General features: G+C 61.7%; 1 protein-coding gene across 7 annotated transcripts in view; it reads right to left on the bottom strand.

Moving 5' to 3' along the window:
* Nucleotides 1-12,017, bottom strand: part of AGAP3 (ArfGAP with GTPase domain, ankyrin repeat and PH domain 3) — a 50,540-nt gene that overhangs the window by 24,713 nt on the left and 13,810 nt on the right. For 5 of the 7 annotated variants that reach the window (XM_036247142.1, XM_036247146.1, XM_036247147.1 and 2 more), the window contains exons 2-4: nucleotides 579-637; nucleotides 327-414; nucleotides 83-168 (exon numbers count right to left, since the gene is read on the bottom strand). In XM_036247142.1, the coding sequence (XP_036103035.1) occupies nucleotides 83-168; nucleotides 327-414; nucleotides 579-637 (233 nt within the window). Of the gene's footprint in view, nucleotides 1-82; nucleotides 169-326; nucleotides 415-578; nucleotides 638-1,811; nucleotides 2,746-12,017 lie in introns of those variants that run through there. The other 2 variants (XM_036247145.1, XM_036247144.1) reach the window with 2 other exon arrangements.

Below are 12,017 nucleotides of genomic sequence, written 5' to 3'. Positions count from 1 at the left end.
TACCAGCCTCACCTGGTCACGGGCGAACTCTCTCCCCCACTCCCGCGCACACACCGTGGCCAGGGCTCGGCAGGAGGCTCACCTGGAGCTCAGGTGGGCCTCCCTCGTCCCGGATCAGCAGCAGGTAACTCTGGCCGTCCACCACAATCTCCTTCTTAAACCGACCCCCTAGGACAGAGGGCACGGTCAGGCCCGAAGCCAGGAGGGGCGCCCGAGGGCCACCCAGGGAAGGCACAGCTTCCCAGGAGACAGGCGTACTGAAAAGGGGGCTCCAGCCCCCGTACAGACAACAGAAAAGAGGGCAGTGTGGCCAGCCTGTCGCTCACCTTCAGGGGACTCCTCCTGGACATAGGTCCCCGTCAGATAGCGGTGCACAAGGGCCGACTTCCCACTAGACAGGTTCCCCACAATGCCCTGCGGGAGAGGAAGGGGGGACAGTAGCGGTCAGAGGACACACAGGAGGGAGACAGGGCAGGAAAGGCAAAAACCCTCAGGACTGAGAAGGACCAGTGCGGAGGGGGGAAGGGGGCCAGAGGAAAGCAGCCCAGGCGGAGCCCCGCCCTCCCCACCTCACTCACCACTTTAAGCTCAGGCACTGAGCGGCTCAGGGTCCACTCCTGGCTGTTCACAAAGGAGTCTGCAGGAGAGAAGGCTGCCTGTCAGGACAGGTAGCACCCACCCCTGTGCTGCCTGCTGCCAGCTGTCTCCTGCACTGCCCCTTCCTGGGCCCAGGCCAGAGGCCAGCACTGGCCAGAGAGGACCCAACCCTCACCCCTAGGTCCCTAGGGAGCAGAGGGAAACGGAATGGAGTGATGACAGTCCTCAGGGAGAGGACTCTGAGGGGTGTGGGCTCGGTCCCCTGGCTAGGACGTAGGTCCCTCCTCTTACTGCTGCAACAAGTAGCTCCCACCTTGAGCCACACCCAGCCCAGTGCCCCTGGGGCCCAGACAACAGGCCCAGGTGAGAGGCAGCTCCAGCAGGTCTCAGCCTAGACCCAAGCGGGGTTGGGCACTTGGCAGCTGGGCAGGGGGGCCAACCTCCTGCAGCGAGTAGGAACAGCTCCCCTGTGCAGGGTGGGGCCACCCACCGCATTCCTGCCAGGGTAGAGAGGGAGGAGCCCTTACCTGGCCCTGTTCTGTGACAGCCTTCCACCCCCAGCTCCACCTGGTGGGGGAAGCCACCACCCTGTCTCCCCGACACCTGCCTCCCTCCTCTTCCGTCCACTCTCAGACCAGAGTGGCTGGCCTGACGCTGGCACTGTCCTGGGGAAGGGGAGCCCTGGGCTGCCCAGGGCCCTCTGGGGGCTTGTGCCACCTTCATGTTCTAGGCCGCAGTGGGCCCTGCTGGCTGCCCCGCCCCAGGCTGTCTCAAGAGTTATCCAACCGACCGGGTCCACAAGCAGTCCCCAAGTCCATCTGCAGAGGCAGCCATAAGGGACAGCTCCAGCCCCGCCGGGGGCTACACAACAGAACTGTGCTCTGGCCCCGCCTGGAGCCAGCCACTGCATCTGCTCCGCTGGCCCTCAATGCTGCACGTGCCAAAAGCCAGGGGGGGCATCTTCGGCCCTGGCCTCCTATGCCACCAGGCCGTGGGCCGGCGGCAGCACTGGGACCGCCCAGATGCCCCCTCTGTCGGCCACGGCAACCTTCGGGGCCGGCGGCGACCCCAGGGCCTGCCTGAGCGCTGCCCTCAGCTGGGCAGCCTGGCTGCACCCCGCCCTCCCGGCACGCCCACTCGCCCAGGTAGGTTCCAGGTTTCCCACCCGCTCTCAGCCGACAGGAAAGGACCCGCAGGAGGGGCTCTTCCCTTACCGCTGGGCGCTCCCAAGAGCCGGGGGGCCGTGGCCGCCCGCCGGCTCCACAGCGGCTCTGCGCGCGCGGGCGCGGGCTCGGGCTCCGGCTCCCTCCGGCGGAAGCGGCTGGTGAGCAGCTTCCAGAGGCCGGCGGCGGAGCGGGGGCGGCCGGGCTCCGGCGCGGCGCGCGGGGCCTCGGTGCCCAGCAGCAGGTCGCGGCGGCTGGGGAAGGTGCCCAGCGAGCTGGTGTCGCCGTCGCTGCGGGTGCGCGCCCGGGGCAGCAGGCCGGACTCGGCGCGGCGGATCTCCTGGCCGCGGCGCAGGCGGAAGCTGAAGCTCTTCTTCAGCGCCGACAGGCCGCGCCGGGGGCCTGGGGCCACGCGCCCCCCGCCGCCGCGCAGCACCTGCCAGCGCTGGCTGCTCCAGAGCGAGGCGCCCCGCAGGAAGCCGGCGCTGCCCGCGCGGCCCAGCCCGGCGCCCGCGCCCGCGGCCTCGGCCTCGGCCAGCTCCAGGCGGTTCACCTCCAGGAACGTCATGCTGGTGGGCCGCGGCCGCGGCGCCTGGGCACCCCCGGAGCGGCGGCGCCGAGCCGGCGCAGGGCTGGGCACCGGGCTGGACACGGCGGAGCCGGGGAGCCCCGAGGGCGCGGGCCCGGGGGCCGGCGGCCGGCCGTGGGCAGGGCCCCGGCGGCCAAAGCGCGGGCGCAGGAAGCCGAGCAGCAGGCTGCGGGCGCCGGTGGGCGGCGGCGGCGGGGGCCCCGGGTCTCCCGAGCACACGCTCCGCGGCCGTGCCGACGGCTCGCGCCCCACGCACAGGGCGGCCTGCAGGGCGGGGGCCGCGTGGTCGGCCGGGGCGCCGTGCAGGTCCAGCGAGTCGCAGACGCTGAGGGCGCGGCGGCAGGCGGCGGGCCGCTCCCGGCTGTAGGTGTACCCCGCCGGCCAGCCCTGCTCCATGGTCAGGGCCCGTAGGCAAAGGCCAGGCCCATGGCGAGGGGCACGGGGCGGGGCCCGGGCCGGGGCCGCGGCCGGGGCGCACGGACCTCCGGCCTCTGGGCACCTGGCGTCGGCTGGCTGAGGCCCACAACTCCTCCACCGCGCGCCCGGCAAGCCCAGACCTGGAGAGGCCGGGAGCCAGCCCAGCAGAGAGAGAGGCGGCAAGCCTGGCCTGGAACACCCTGGACCGGCGGCGCTGGGGAGCGAGCCTGCTGGGGCAGCCCGTGCAGCCCTCAGAAAACAGGAAATTCCAGCCCAGGGCTCCTCCTTGGATTGGGGCAGGTAGGTGAGGAGCTGTCATTAAGAGCAGGCCAAGTAAGTAACAGTCCTTACTGGGCCGGGCTTTGGACAGAGGTGGGCCACTCTTCCCCCAAAGGGAAAAGCTAAAGGTGATACATTAGGGCTGGAACTAGTAGGAGTGTAAAGTAACAGTCAGGCAGGCAAATCGTTAGCTCTTTCTAGGCCTCAGTCTCCTTATCTGCACAATGGGAAGCCCACATGGGGTGATCCTGTCTTCCTTGGAGGCTCAGGCATTCTGAGACCCGGAAACTTGGAAATCAGGGTTGCTGGGGTGTGCAGGGGCGTTAGCTGTTCTGTCGATGATGGAGCCTTTCTTCGTTGGCGATTATAAAATCATCTGGACTGGGTTAAGTGTGGTCCTGCCTAAGGGCAGTGGGAAATCCAAAGATAACCTCTGGGCCTGGACCACACAGTTCTAGACAAGGGACCTGACTTATCAGTCCCTGAACTCGCTGGTCTACAGCTCCTGGGTCTCACCTCCTGTCCAGAGGTGTGCAGAGGTTGACTGGCTGAGCAGAGGTGAATCGTTGGCTTGCACGACTGGCTGGAGCCTGATGCGCACTCCCTCCAAGCCCTTTGGATTTGACCAATGTCGGCTGCACCACTTATTAATGGCTGGGCTCTCCCAGTCTTCCCCAAGGCCCTGGAGACAGCCAGGAGACAGTCACCGTAACCCACAAGGGCCGCAGGCAGATCAGGAGAAACCAGTTCTGGCAGTGGCAAGGATGAGGGGACTTGCTTTTTCCTTTACCAAGGTAATGCTCCCAGGTTCCTGCCACGCTCCCCCACCCAGTCCAACCCAACTCCCTACTTCCCTCTCAGCTTGAGAAAGCCAGGGTCCTGGTCGGAACAAAGTACAAGATAAAAGTGGCACATTCCACAGGGGCTGGAGTGGGGGATGCCTGAGGAAGGCAGGGCCTCTCCATCCCGGGTCCAGCCAAGAGCCGGAGATTCCCAAGTCCTGGGCTGGATTCCCCGGAGCTCGAGGGGTGAAGTCGTCTTCCCCTGGGACTAGTCATTGACAGTGATGAGGGGTGCGCAGTCTTCACATAATAGATGGTTCAGCCGAAGGGCCTTTCCCAGGATCCTTCGGGCATGGGGACGAGCGTGGCCCAGGAATCCTGACTCACTTTTCCAAGTTTACAACTCCCACACTCAACTTCCCTATCTGCACATCTGTCTGCCTGTCTCTCTCTCTCTCTCACACACAGGGAATTACCCCTCCCCCAAAGAAGGCTGCTCACCTCAAACCCTTCCCCCAGCCAATGAAAATGCAAGCAGAGGACAGCAGTCTGGGGGCCCTCTGGGGACGGAGGAGGAACAGGGTATTCGAGGGGGGATGACCTGCTTGAGAATCTGACTGGCCCCTGGTGGGAGCAGCAGGAGGAGAGTGGAGGGGAACGCCCCTGCCCCCGACACAAACACTGGCACAGGAAGGCGGCAGCAGTACCCAGTCCCACGGGTAAAAGGACATCTCCCGTTCTTAGAGGACCGGCGCCTGGAACCAGCCCAGGCCCAATGGTAAATCAGACCTTCCTCTCCCTCAGCGGCTGCCTCCTTCCTACCCCTTCTTCCCAGAAACTGCTCCTGAGGGTCAGAAATGGAGCAGAGAAGGGCATCTGCCCACACATCAAAGCCCCAGAACATGGAGCGAGCTGGAGACCCCAGGAAGGAGCACAGGGCTGGCTCACAGCTCTTCCTCACTGGCGTCAGCCCCAGCCAGGGCCAAGGTCTCCGTGTCCTTTCCGACAAGGTTCTGCTCCGAAGAGAAGCGACAGACACAGTTCTGCTCAACACAGCCTGAAGGAACCAGGGCGGCCCCCAAACCTCCAAGCTGGGCCTTGCAACAGCACAGAAAAGTCCAGGAACAGCGCCGCTCCTATCAGCTGTCTGTCAGCCCGGAAACAGCAGGCGAAACCTGTCGCTTGGGGCTGAGAGCCACCAAAGCAGCTTCTGGGAGAACTCGAGGTGCAGTGTCTTGTGATGCCTGCAGTGAGCACTGGGTGAGGAGAGACAGGCCAGTCCCGGGGGCTGAGGGTGCAGAGGCTGAGCACACCAAGCCCCTCTGCTCCGAGTGTCTGAAACTCAGGACATGCTGAGTCTAGCCGCACACACAGCTAGTGCCGGGCCTCTGTCGTCCTGCCCTGGGCGCGTGTCTACGGCATCCGGGTAACTAAGGTGACGAGAGAGACCCCGGAAGGCCTGCCATGTAGGCACCGCATACACAGAACGCCGGTCCTGAGCAGGGCAAAGGGTGGCCTTGGGCTCAGGAATCCCGCAGAACCTGCACCTGGTGTCTCCGCTCCAGTATTTGCTGGGTGACCCGCTGATAAGCTGAGGTGTGCCCAGCTGAGGCCACACAACCCACAGGGCGCTGCGATGACCTTCTCCGAGAAGGGAAGAGCTCACTTCCTGTTGACACCAAGGTGCACGTGGGCGGCTCAGGGAAAGGCTTCAGCTTCTCCCTGCGCCCGGATGGTCCCAGAATTACACAGCCTTCAACGGCGCACGAGGTTCCTCTTGTCCACAAGGTGGCAGCAGAACATCTCCCTGCGGCGCTGGCCACCTGTGCAGTGAGGAGCAGGCCACCCCAGCAACAGACTTACACAGGTCTCCAGCCCAGAGAGAATATGGAGGAGACCTGGGGCTGCCCTCTAGGTCCCTGCTTGCCCAAAGCTCCCCCAACAACCCGCTGCTCATGACGGAGGCCTGCGGGACTCATGAATCTTTACAAGTGTCAGGGAAGTTTGTTGCAGCAGCAGCAACAATGAACCTCCAAATTCCATCCCCAAACGGCTCACCCCATGTTCTCCAACTTAACCAATGCACAGCCAGGAACTTTCCAGGTGCGATCCTCCGTTGCCTCCTCCTCCCTACCCGCCACCCAATCTGAGGTCAGCCCTGTTGGCTCCGCCTCCTCAAGGGGTCCCAAGTTCACGTCTCACCACCTCCTTTGCACAGCCAAGGCAGGCCGCCACTCTCGCCATCCAAAGCCCCCACTGCCAATCCAGAAGGGACCTGAGCCCTCCCCAGCCATTGGCCCCCAGTGGCTTTCCACTTGGTGCAGAATTACACCGAGCTCCTTATCATCTTCCAATGCCCGGGGTGCCTCTTTGAGCTCACCTCCTGGAGCTCTCCCCCTCCCACCTCCAGCAGCCACAGAGCCCTGAATGGCAGGGCCTCTGGGCTTGCTTGTGCTTCTACTCATCCGGGTCCCTTCCCCCACCAGCTGGGTGCCCAGCCCCTCTCCATCACCACCATCCTCCAGCACATCACTCAGATATTTTTCTGTGTGTTTCACCTGCCCCAGTAGAACTCGCAGGAGGTGTGCGATGACTGTGAATGAATGAATGAATGAATGATTGCATGCATGAATGTCTTTGTGAGTATGAACTGTGTGCGACCTTGCGGGGAGGGAGGTGGGCTTAGGAGAGAGAGTCCCTAGTTGGGAGAGTCTGTTGAGGCAATAAACCACAAACCATTCGCACAGACCTCAAGTCAACAAGCATGGCAGTGCATTGGCAAGACACTCACAGACTCTGGAGTTGAGGGCACTGGGTTCAAATTCAGCCTTAGGACCTACTAGCCGTGTGCGGTCACCTTCACTTCGCTAGGTCTCAGGGGTCAGTCTGTAATTTAGGGATAGTCCACCTTGACAGCTGGACAGTCACACCACACCGCCAGCGATGTGACTGGCAGGTCGGGCACGGTGCCTGGCTCACAGCAGGTGGTCAGCCAGAGGAGCCCGCACTGCTGGGCAAGAAAGCGTCAGACACACAGAGTGAGTTACGCCAGTGCCAGCTGTCTTCAGACCAGACCTGCAGCTGGACGCCTCAGCAGTCCGTCTGCGCGGGCCTGTCGGCGACAGGTCCCTCCATCTCTTCCCCAAGGGTGTGCAGTCTGGACCTCAGGGTCCCCAGGCCCAAGTGGCTCCCGTCTTCCTCTGAAGGTCTGCTGACGGCTGCTCGGGGCTGGAAAGGCAGATCCTTGCGGTGCAGCCCTCAGCCCCAGGGCCGACCTTAGAATGTTGCCTTATTTGGAAACAGTGTGGCTGCGAGTGTAATTCGCTGAGATGAGGTCACACTGGAGCAGGGTGGACCCCTAATCCCATATGACCGGTGTCCTTATGAAAAGGGGAAATGTGGACCCAGAGACAGTCATGCAGAGGGGAAGGTGGCCATCTACAAGCCAAGGAGAGAGCAGGGAACAGACCCTCCCTCGCTCCTTCCCAGCCTCCAGAGGGAGCCGGCCCTGCCAACACCTGGACTTCAGACTTCCAGCCTCCAGAGCTGAGAGAACCAACCCCCCCCCCCCCCGCCCCAGTTTGTGCTGTGGTTGTTACAGCCACCCCAGGAAGCACACAAAAGCCATTACAGACCCAAAGGGGCGGGCTCCAGCCCCCCCCAGGTGTGCTGCACTGGAACCTGCCCCCCAACCCCATCTCAGATCACCCCCCAGGGCTGCCCAGAGGAGCTGGGGAATTTTGTCCCCCATCTCCCACTCACTCCCCAGGGGCAGTGGCCCCTCCCCCCCACAGTAAAGCTGAGGGGATCAAAGGGGCCAGGTGGGGGTGGACAAAGGGAGGAAGCCCAGAGCATCCTCTGGGAAGCAGCGTCAGCCCAGCCCGGAAATGGCCTTCCAGCCCCAACGTAGCTACTCGGTAATGGCCTCTTCGTATCTCTCTCGCTGCTTCTTTCTTTGTTGTTGTTGTTGTTAGACCTCTCCCGAGGATATTTTGCCATTGATTTTTAGATAGAGTGGAAAGGAGGCAGAGAGAAACATCTATATGAGAGAGACACACATCGATTGGTTGTCTCCCTCATGATCCCGGCCAGGGCTGGGGACAGAGCCTGCAATCCAGGAACGTGGCCTGGACCAGGAATCAAACCTGGGACCCTTCAGTCTGCAGGGCCCATGCTCTAACCGCTGAGCCACACTGGCCAGGGCCCTCCGTTTCTCTTTCTTTTTTTATCCTCACCCGAGGACATTTTTCCATTTTTTGTTCAGGTAGAGTGGAAGGGAGAGAGAGGAACAGAGAGAGAGAGAGAAACATCGATGTGAACACATCGAGTGGCTGCCACCCGCACAACCGACCAGGGCTGGGGACAAACTGCAACCGAGGTACGCGCCCTTAGCGGGAACTGAACCCGGGTCTCTCCGGACCGCAGGCCGACGCTCCAACCGCTGAGCCAAACTGGCCAGGGCCGTTTCTCTTTCTGTCCACAAACTGTGCTGGCACGCTGGCGGACCAGGACAAGACCGTCCCTGGAAGACTTGGCCCCTCCCCTGGGACTCCCCGCTGGCCTCTTGACCCCCATTCTGACACCCTGAGCAGGCTGTGCTGCCTCCTGCCCAGACCAGAAAATATCCACGGGGCCAGCTGAGCTCCGTGGGCCCTGCACACCGCACCGGAAAGTCCGCCGCTTTCCACAGCTCACCCCCGAGAGAAAGGGGAGCCAGTGTGGCGAGACCCCACGCTGCCTGCCCCCTTACGGAGGGGCTGCACTCGGATGTAAGCGAGGGGACGCTCCTTGACGCACTCTGCTGCCTCACCCCAATTCTGATGCGTTTCCTGCATTTCCTGTTTTTAAGATTTTTTTTCCATTTTATTTTCAGACAGAGTGAGAGGGAGAGATAGAGATAGAGAGAGAGAGAGAGAGAGAGAGAGAGAGAGAGAAACATCGATGTAAGAGACACATCGATTGGTTGCTTCCTACATGAACTGCAACCCAGGTATGTGCCCTTGACCGGAATCAAACCTGTGACTCTGGTCCTCAGGCCAATGCTCTAACTGCTGAGCCAAACCGGCCAGGGTGCATTTCATGTTTTTAAATGGTCCAGCTGCCCCGGCCGGTGTGGCTCTGACTGGGCATTGTGCCGTGCACCAAAAGGTTGCTGGTTCGATTCCCGGCCAGGTCTCATGCCCGGGTTGCTGGCCGGATCCCCGGTGGGAGGCGTGCGGAGGAACCTGGGAGAGTTTATGCTCTCACAGTGATGCTTCTCTCTTCTCCCTTCCTCTCGCTTCTTCTCGCTCTAAAAATCAGTCAACTGCTCTTTAAAAACAACGGCCCAGCGTCTGTCCCATGCGCTAAGACTGCTTCTTCCAGCCCCATGGGCCCTGACAGACATGCGGTGCTGCGATCCCCGTTCCTCAGTGGTGCCTGTGCTCTGCTTTCGTCCTGTTTTTTGTTTGTTTGTTTGTTTTTTAATCCTCACCCGAGGACATTTTTCCTTTTGTTCAGGTAGAGTGGGAGGGAGAGAGAGGAACAGAGAGAGAGAGAGAGAAACATCGATGTGAAAGGAACACGTCGAGTGGCTGCCACCCGCAGAACCGACCAGGGCCGGGACAAACTGCAACCGAGGTACGCACCCTCAGCGGGAACCGAACCCGGGTCTCTCAGGACCGCAGGCCGACGCTCTAACCGCTGAGCCAAACCGGCCAGGGCTGCTTTTGTCCTGTTTTTACAGAAGTGAAGGATCTGGTCTAAGGGAGGATGGAACAGAGTATTCAAATAACTGCACTAATTTCCCTCCGAGGCGGAGGAGCTACAGAAACAAAGCTGCTGCCAGGTGACCCCCCTACCACCACCTCAGGGCTCAGACGCACAAGTTCAGGGTCTCACGTAAACGGGGCTGAGGCTGGGTGCGTACACACACGCGCGCGTGCACACGACAGGTGGTTTAAGGGTCTAACGGACAAATGTTTAAAAGCGTCTGAATTCTCATTACAGATTCTGAAAGCAGGGCAGCCACCTCCCCGAGGGGGAGGGGCCTATACGAGCCCAGGCCCAGCATCCCACACACAGGCCCTGGGCCTGGAGGCCTGGGGAAGCCGCAGGGCAGGGCCCAGGTGGACCAGCAGGACCTGGACATGGGGGCTGCCTCCTTCTACCCCTGCCAGCTCTGCGGCAATCCTGTCAACCCTGGCTCATGCCTCCGGTCCCCACAAAGCCCTGGGGGGGGGGGTCTCTCAAACTTGCCAGCCTCCCCTCAACGTCCCCGCTCATCTCTCTGCTGTAGAAGCTACGATCCAATCTGCCCTCAGTGTCTGGGGCTCCTGGCCACGTGCGGATGACAGACACCTGCCCTGGAAGCTCAGCCCACCTCTGGCAGCCCCAAGGACAGCAGGGCCACCTCTGGTGCCCCATACGACCAAGGCAGTGGCCATGGGGGACCCTGCTGGTCCCTGGAGAGTAACAGCCACTTACTGAACGTGAGAGGCCCCGCTCTGGGCACTTTACTCACATTGACCCACTGAAGCCTCACCATAACCCACTTTACAGATGAGAAAACGGAAGCACAGGCACCAAGCAACTTGCCTAAGGTCACCAGCTGGCACGTGGCTGGCATTCCAACCCAGGCTGTCTGGCTGGCCCCAAGCCCTTGGGTCTCCCTGGCCCGGCGAGACCTCTGCTAACACGGGGCCACCTTCCGCCCAAATTTCATCGGAGATGGCCCCCACCTACCTTCCTTCCCTCTGCCCTGGTACCCACAGTGGGGCAGACCAGATGGCCTTCCTAGCTGGGGCCCTCCTTCCAAAAATCCTCCCTGAAGTTCCTCCTCACCCAGCTTCCAAACTCCTGCCCCCACCCCACCCCCCTCCCGGCCCTGCATCAGTGCGAGGGGGCTGCCCTCTCGGGGACCTGTGGCACTTGCAAAGGAGAAAGCCACCTCGGATAACTACCTCTGACAACAAAAGGGAAACCACCAAAGGGCGGATGGGTTCCTGCTATGCAGACAGAGCCACAGGGCAGCGGGGCAGGCCCACCCGTCAGGGAAGGGAGCTTGGGACTCACAGGGCTGGGGTGGGGCACCGGGCTACCCGAGATGTGCCGGTTCACTATGCAATTCCCTGCTAAGCAAAACCACACGCGGTCGGCCCCAAGTTTTCCCACAGGACAGAGCCCGCGAATCGGATCAGAACCTCAGGCACCTGCCGACTGGGTTTAGACTTAGACCTTAATTCCACTGTCATTGGCCTTGAGCCTGATGACTGCGGCCTGGGCCAGCCCACCAGCTCTCAGGCAGGGGCCCTATGCCACGCTATCACTGTGAACTGGGGTCAGGTGACCCTGGTGACCGCGTGGGGGCCCACGGGAGGACAGAAGGAGCCCTGTGGCTGACAGAGGCCGGCCCTCAGCTTCTAGATGAGAAAGGCCAGGAGGTCTCTGGGCCATCTGGAGCCACTGCCCTCTGGGACTTACAGGGCCAGAGCCAGCTGACCAGGAGACCCCTGGCAGGACCCCTCCCTGAAGAGGGAAGAGACTGGGTCCTGGTGTGTGTGTGGCCAGTCTCGGGGCAGCCAGGCCCAGTGGGCCAACGACAGGCAGTGGTAGAGGGGGCGGGGTCCCTGGTAACTGTCCGCAAATGTCTGTTCACCGCATGGGAGACAGGTCTCTTCGGGCTCCCCTCCCCCACCGTCACCTGTGCTCCTCTGTGCGCCCTCTTTCCATCCTCCCCGCCAAGGCCCTGCTGAGCCAGCACCCTGCAGGAGGGCAGCCCCGGGATGCCCCAGACAGGAAGCTGTGCGTGGCTGTGGGAAGGAGTAGGCAGGAAGTGACAAGGCTCGCTGGAGTCACAGGACAGAGAGAGGATCACCAGCTTCAACTACATAGAAAGAAAAAACGCTGAACCATGAAAAACAAAACAAAACAAAAAAAACGCACAATTAAAGCGAAATCAAACCTGGGGGGGGAAAGGGACCGTGTCACTAGGTCATCAGTAACACAGGCAGGCCTGGTTACCGCCCTGTGCAGCCTCGTCCTCATCTCCTCATCGGAAGACAAGCCCTCAGGCGCCAGCACAAAGGCTTGACTCCCTGAAGGTTCAGGTGAGGGTTGGCATTTTAGCAATGAAGTATTTTGCAAACATGTTTTTATTGATTTTTTTAGAGGGGGAGGAAGGGAGAGAGAGATAGAAACATTGATATGAGA

Source organism: Molossus molossus, unplaced genomic scaffold (genome assembly GCF_014108415.1).
Source record: "Molossus molossus isolate mMolMol1 unplaced genomic scaffold, mMolMol1.p scaffold_m16_p_7, whole genome shotgun sequence".
In the NCBI taxonomy this organism is placed as follows: domain Eukaryota; kingdom Metazoa; phylum Chordata; class Mammalia; order Chiroptera; family Molossidae; genus Molossus; species Molossus molossus.
The sequence above is the reverse complement of the archived record's forward strand: the minus strand, read 5'-3'. Positions and strand labels throughout refer to the sequence as shown.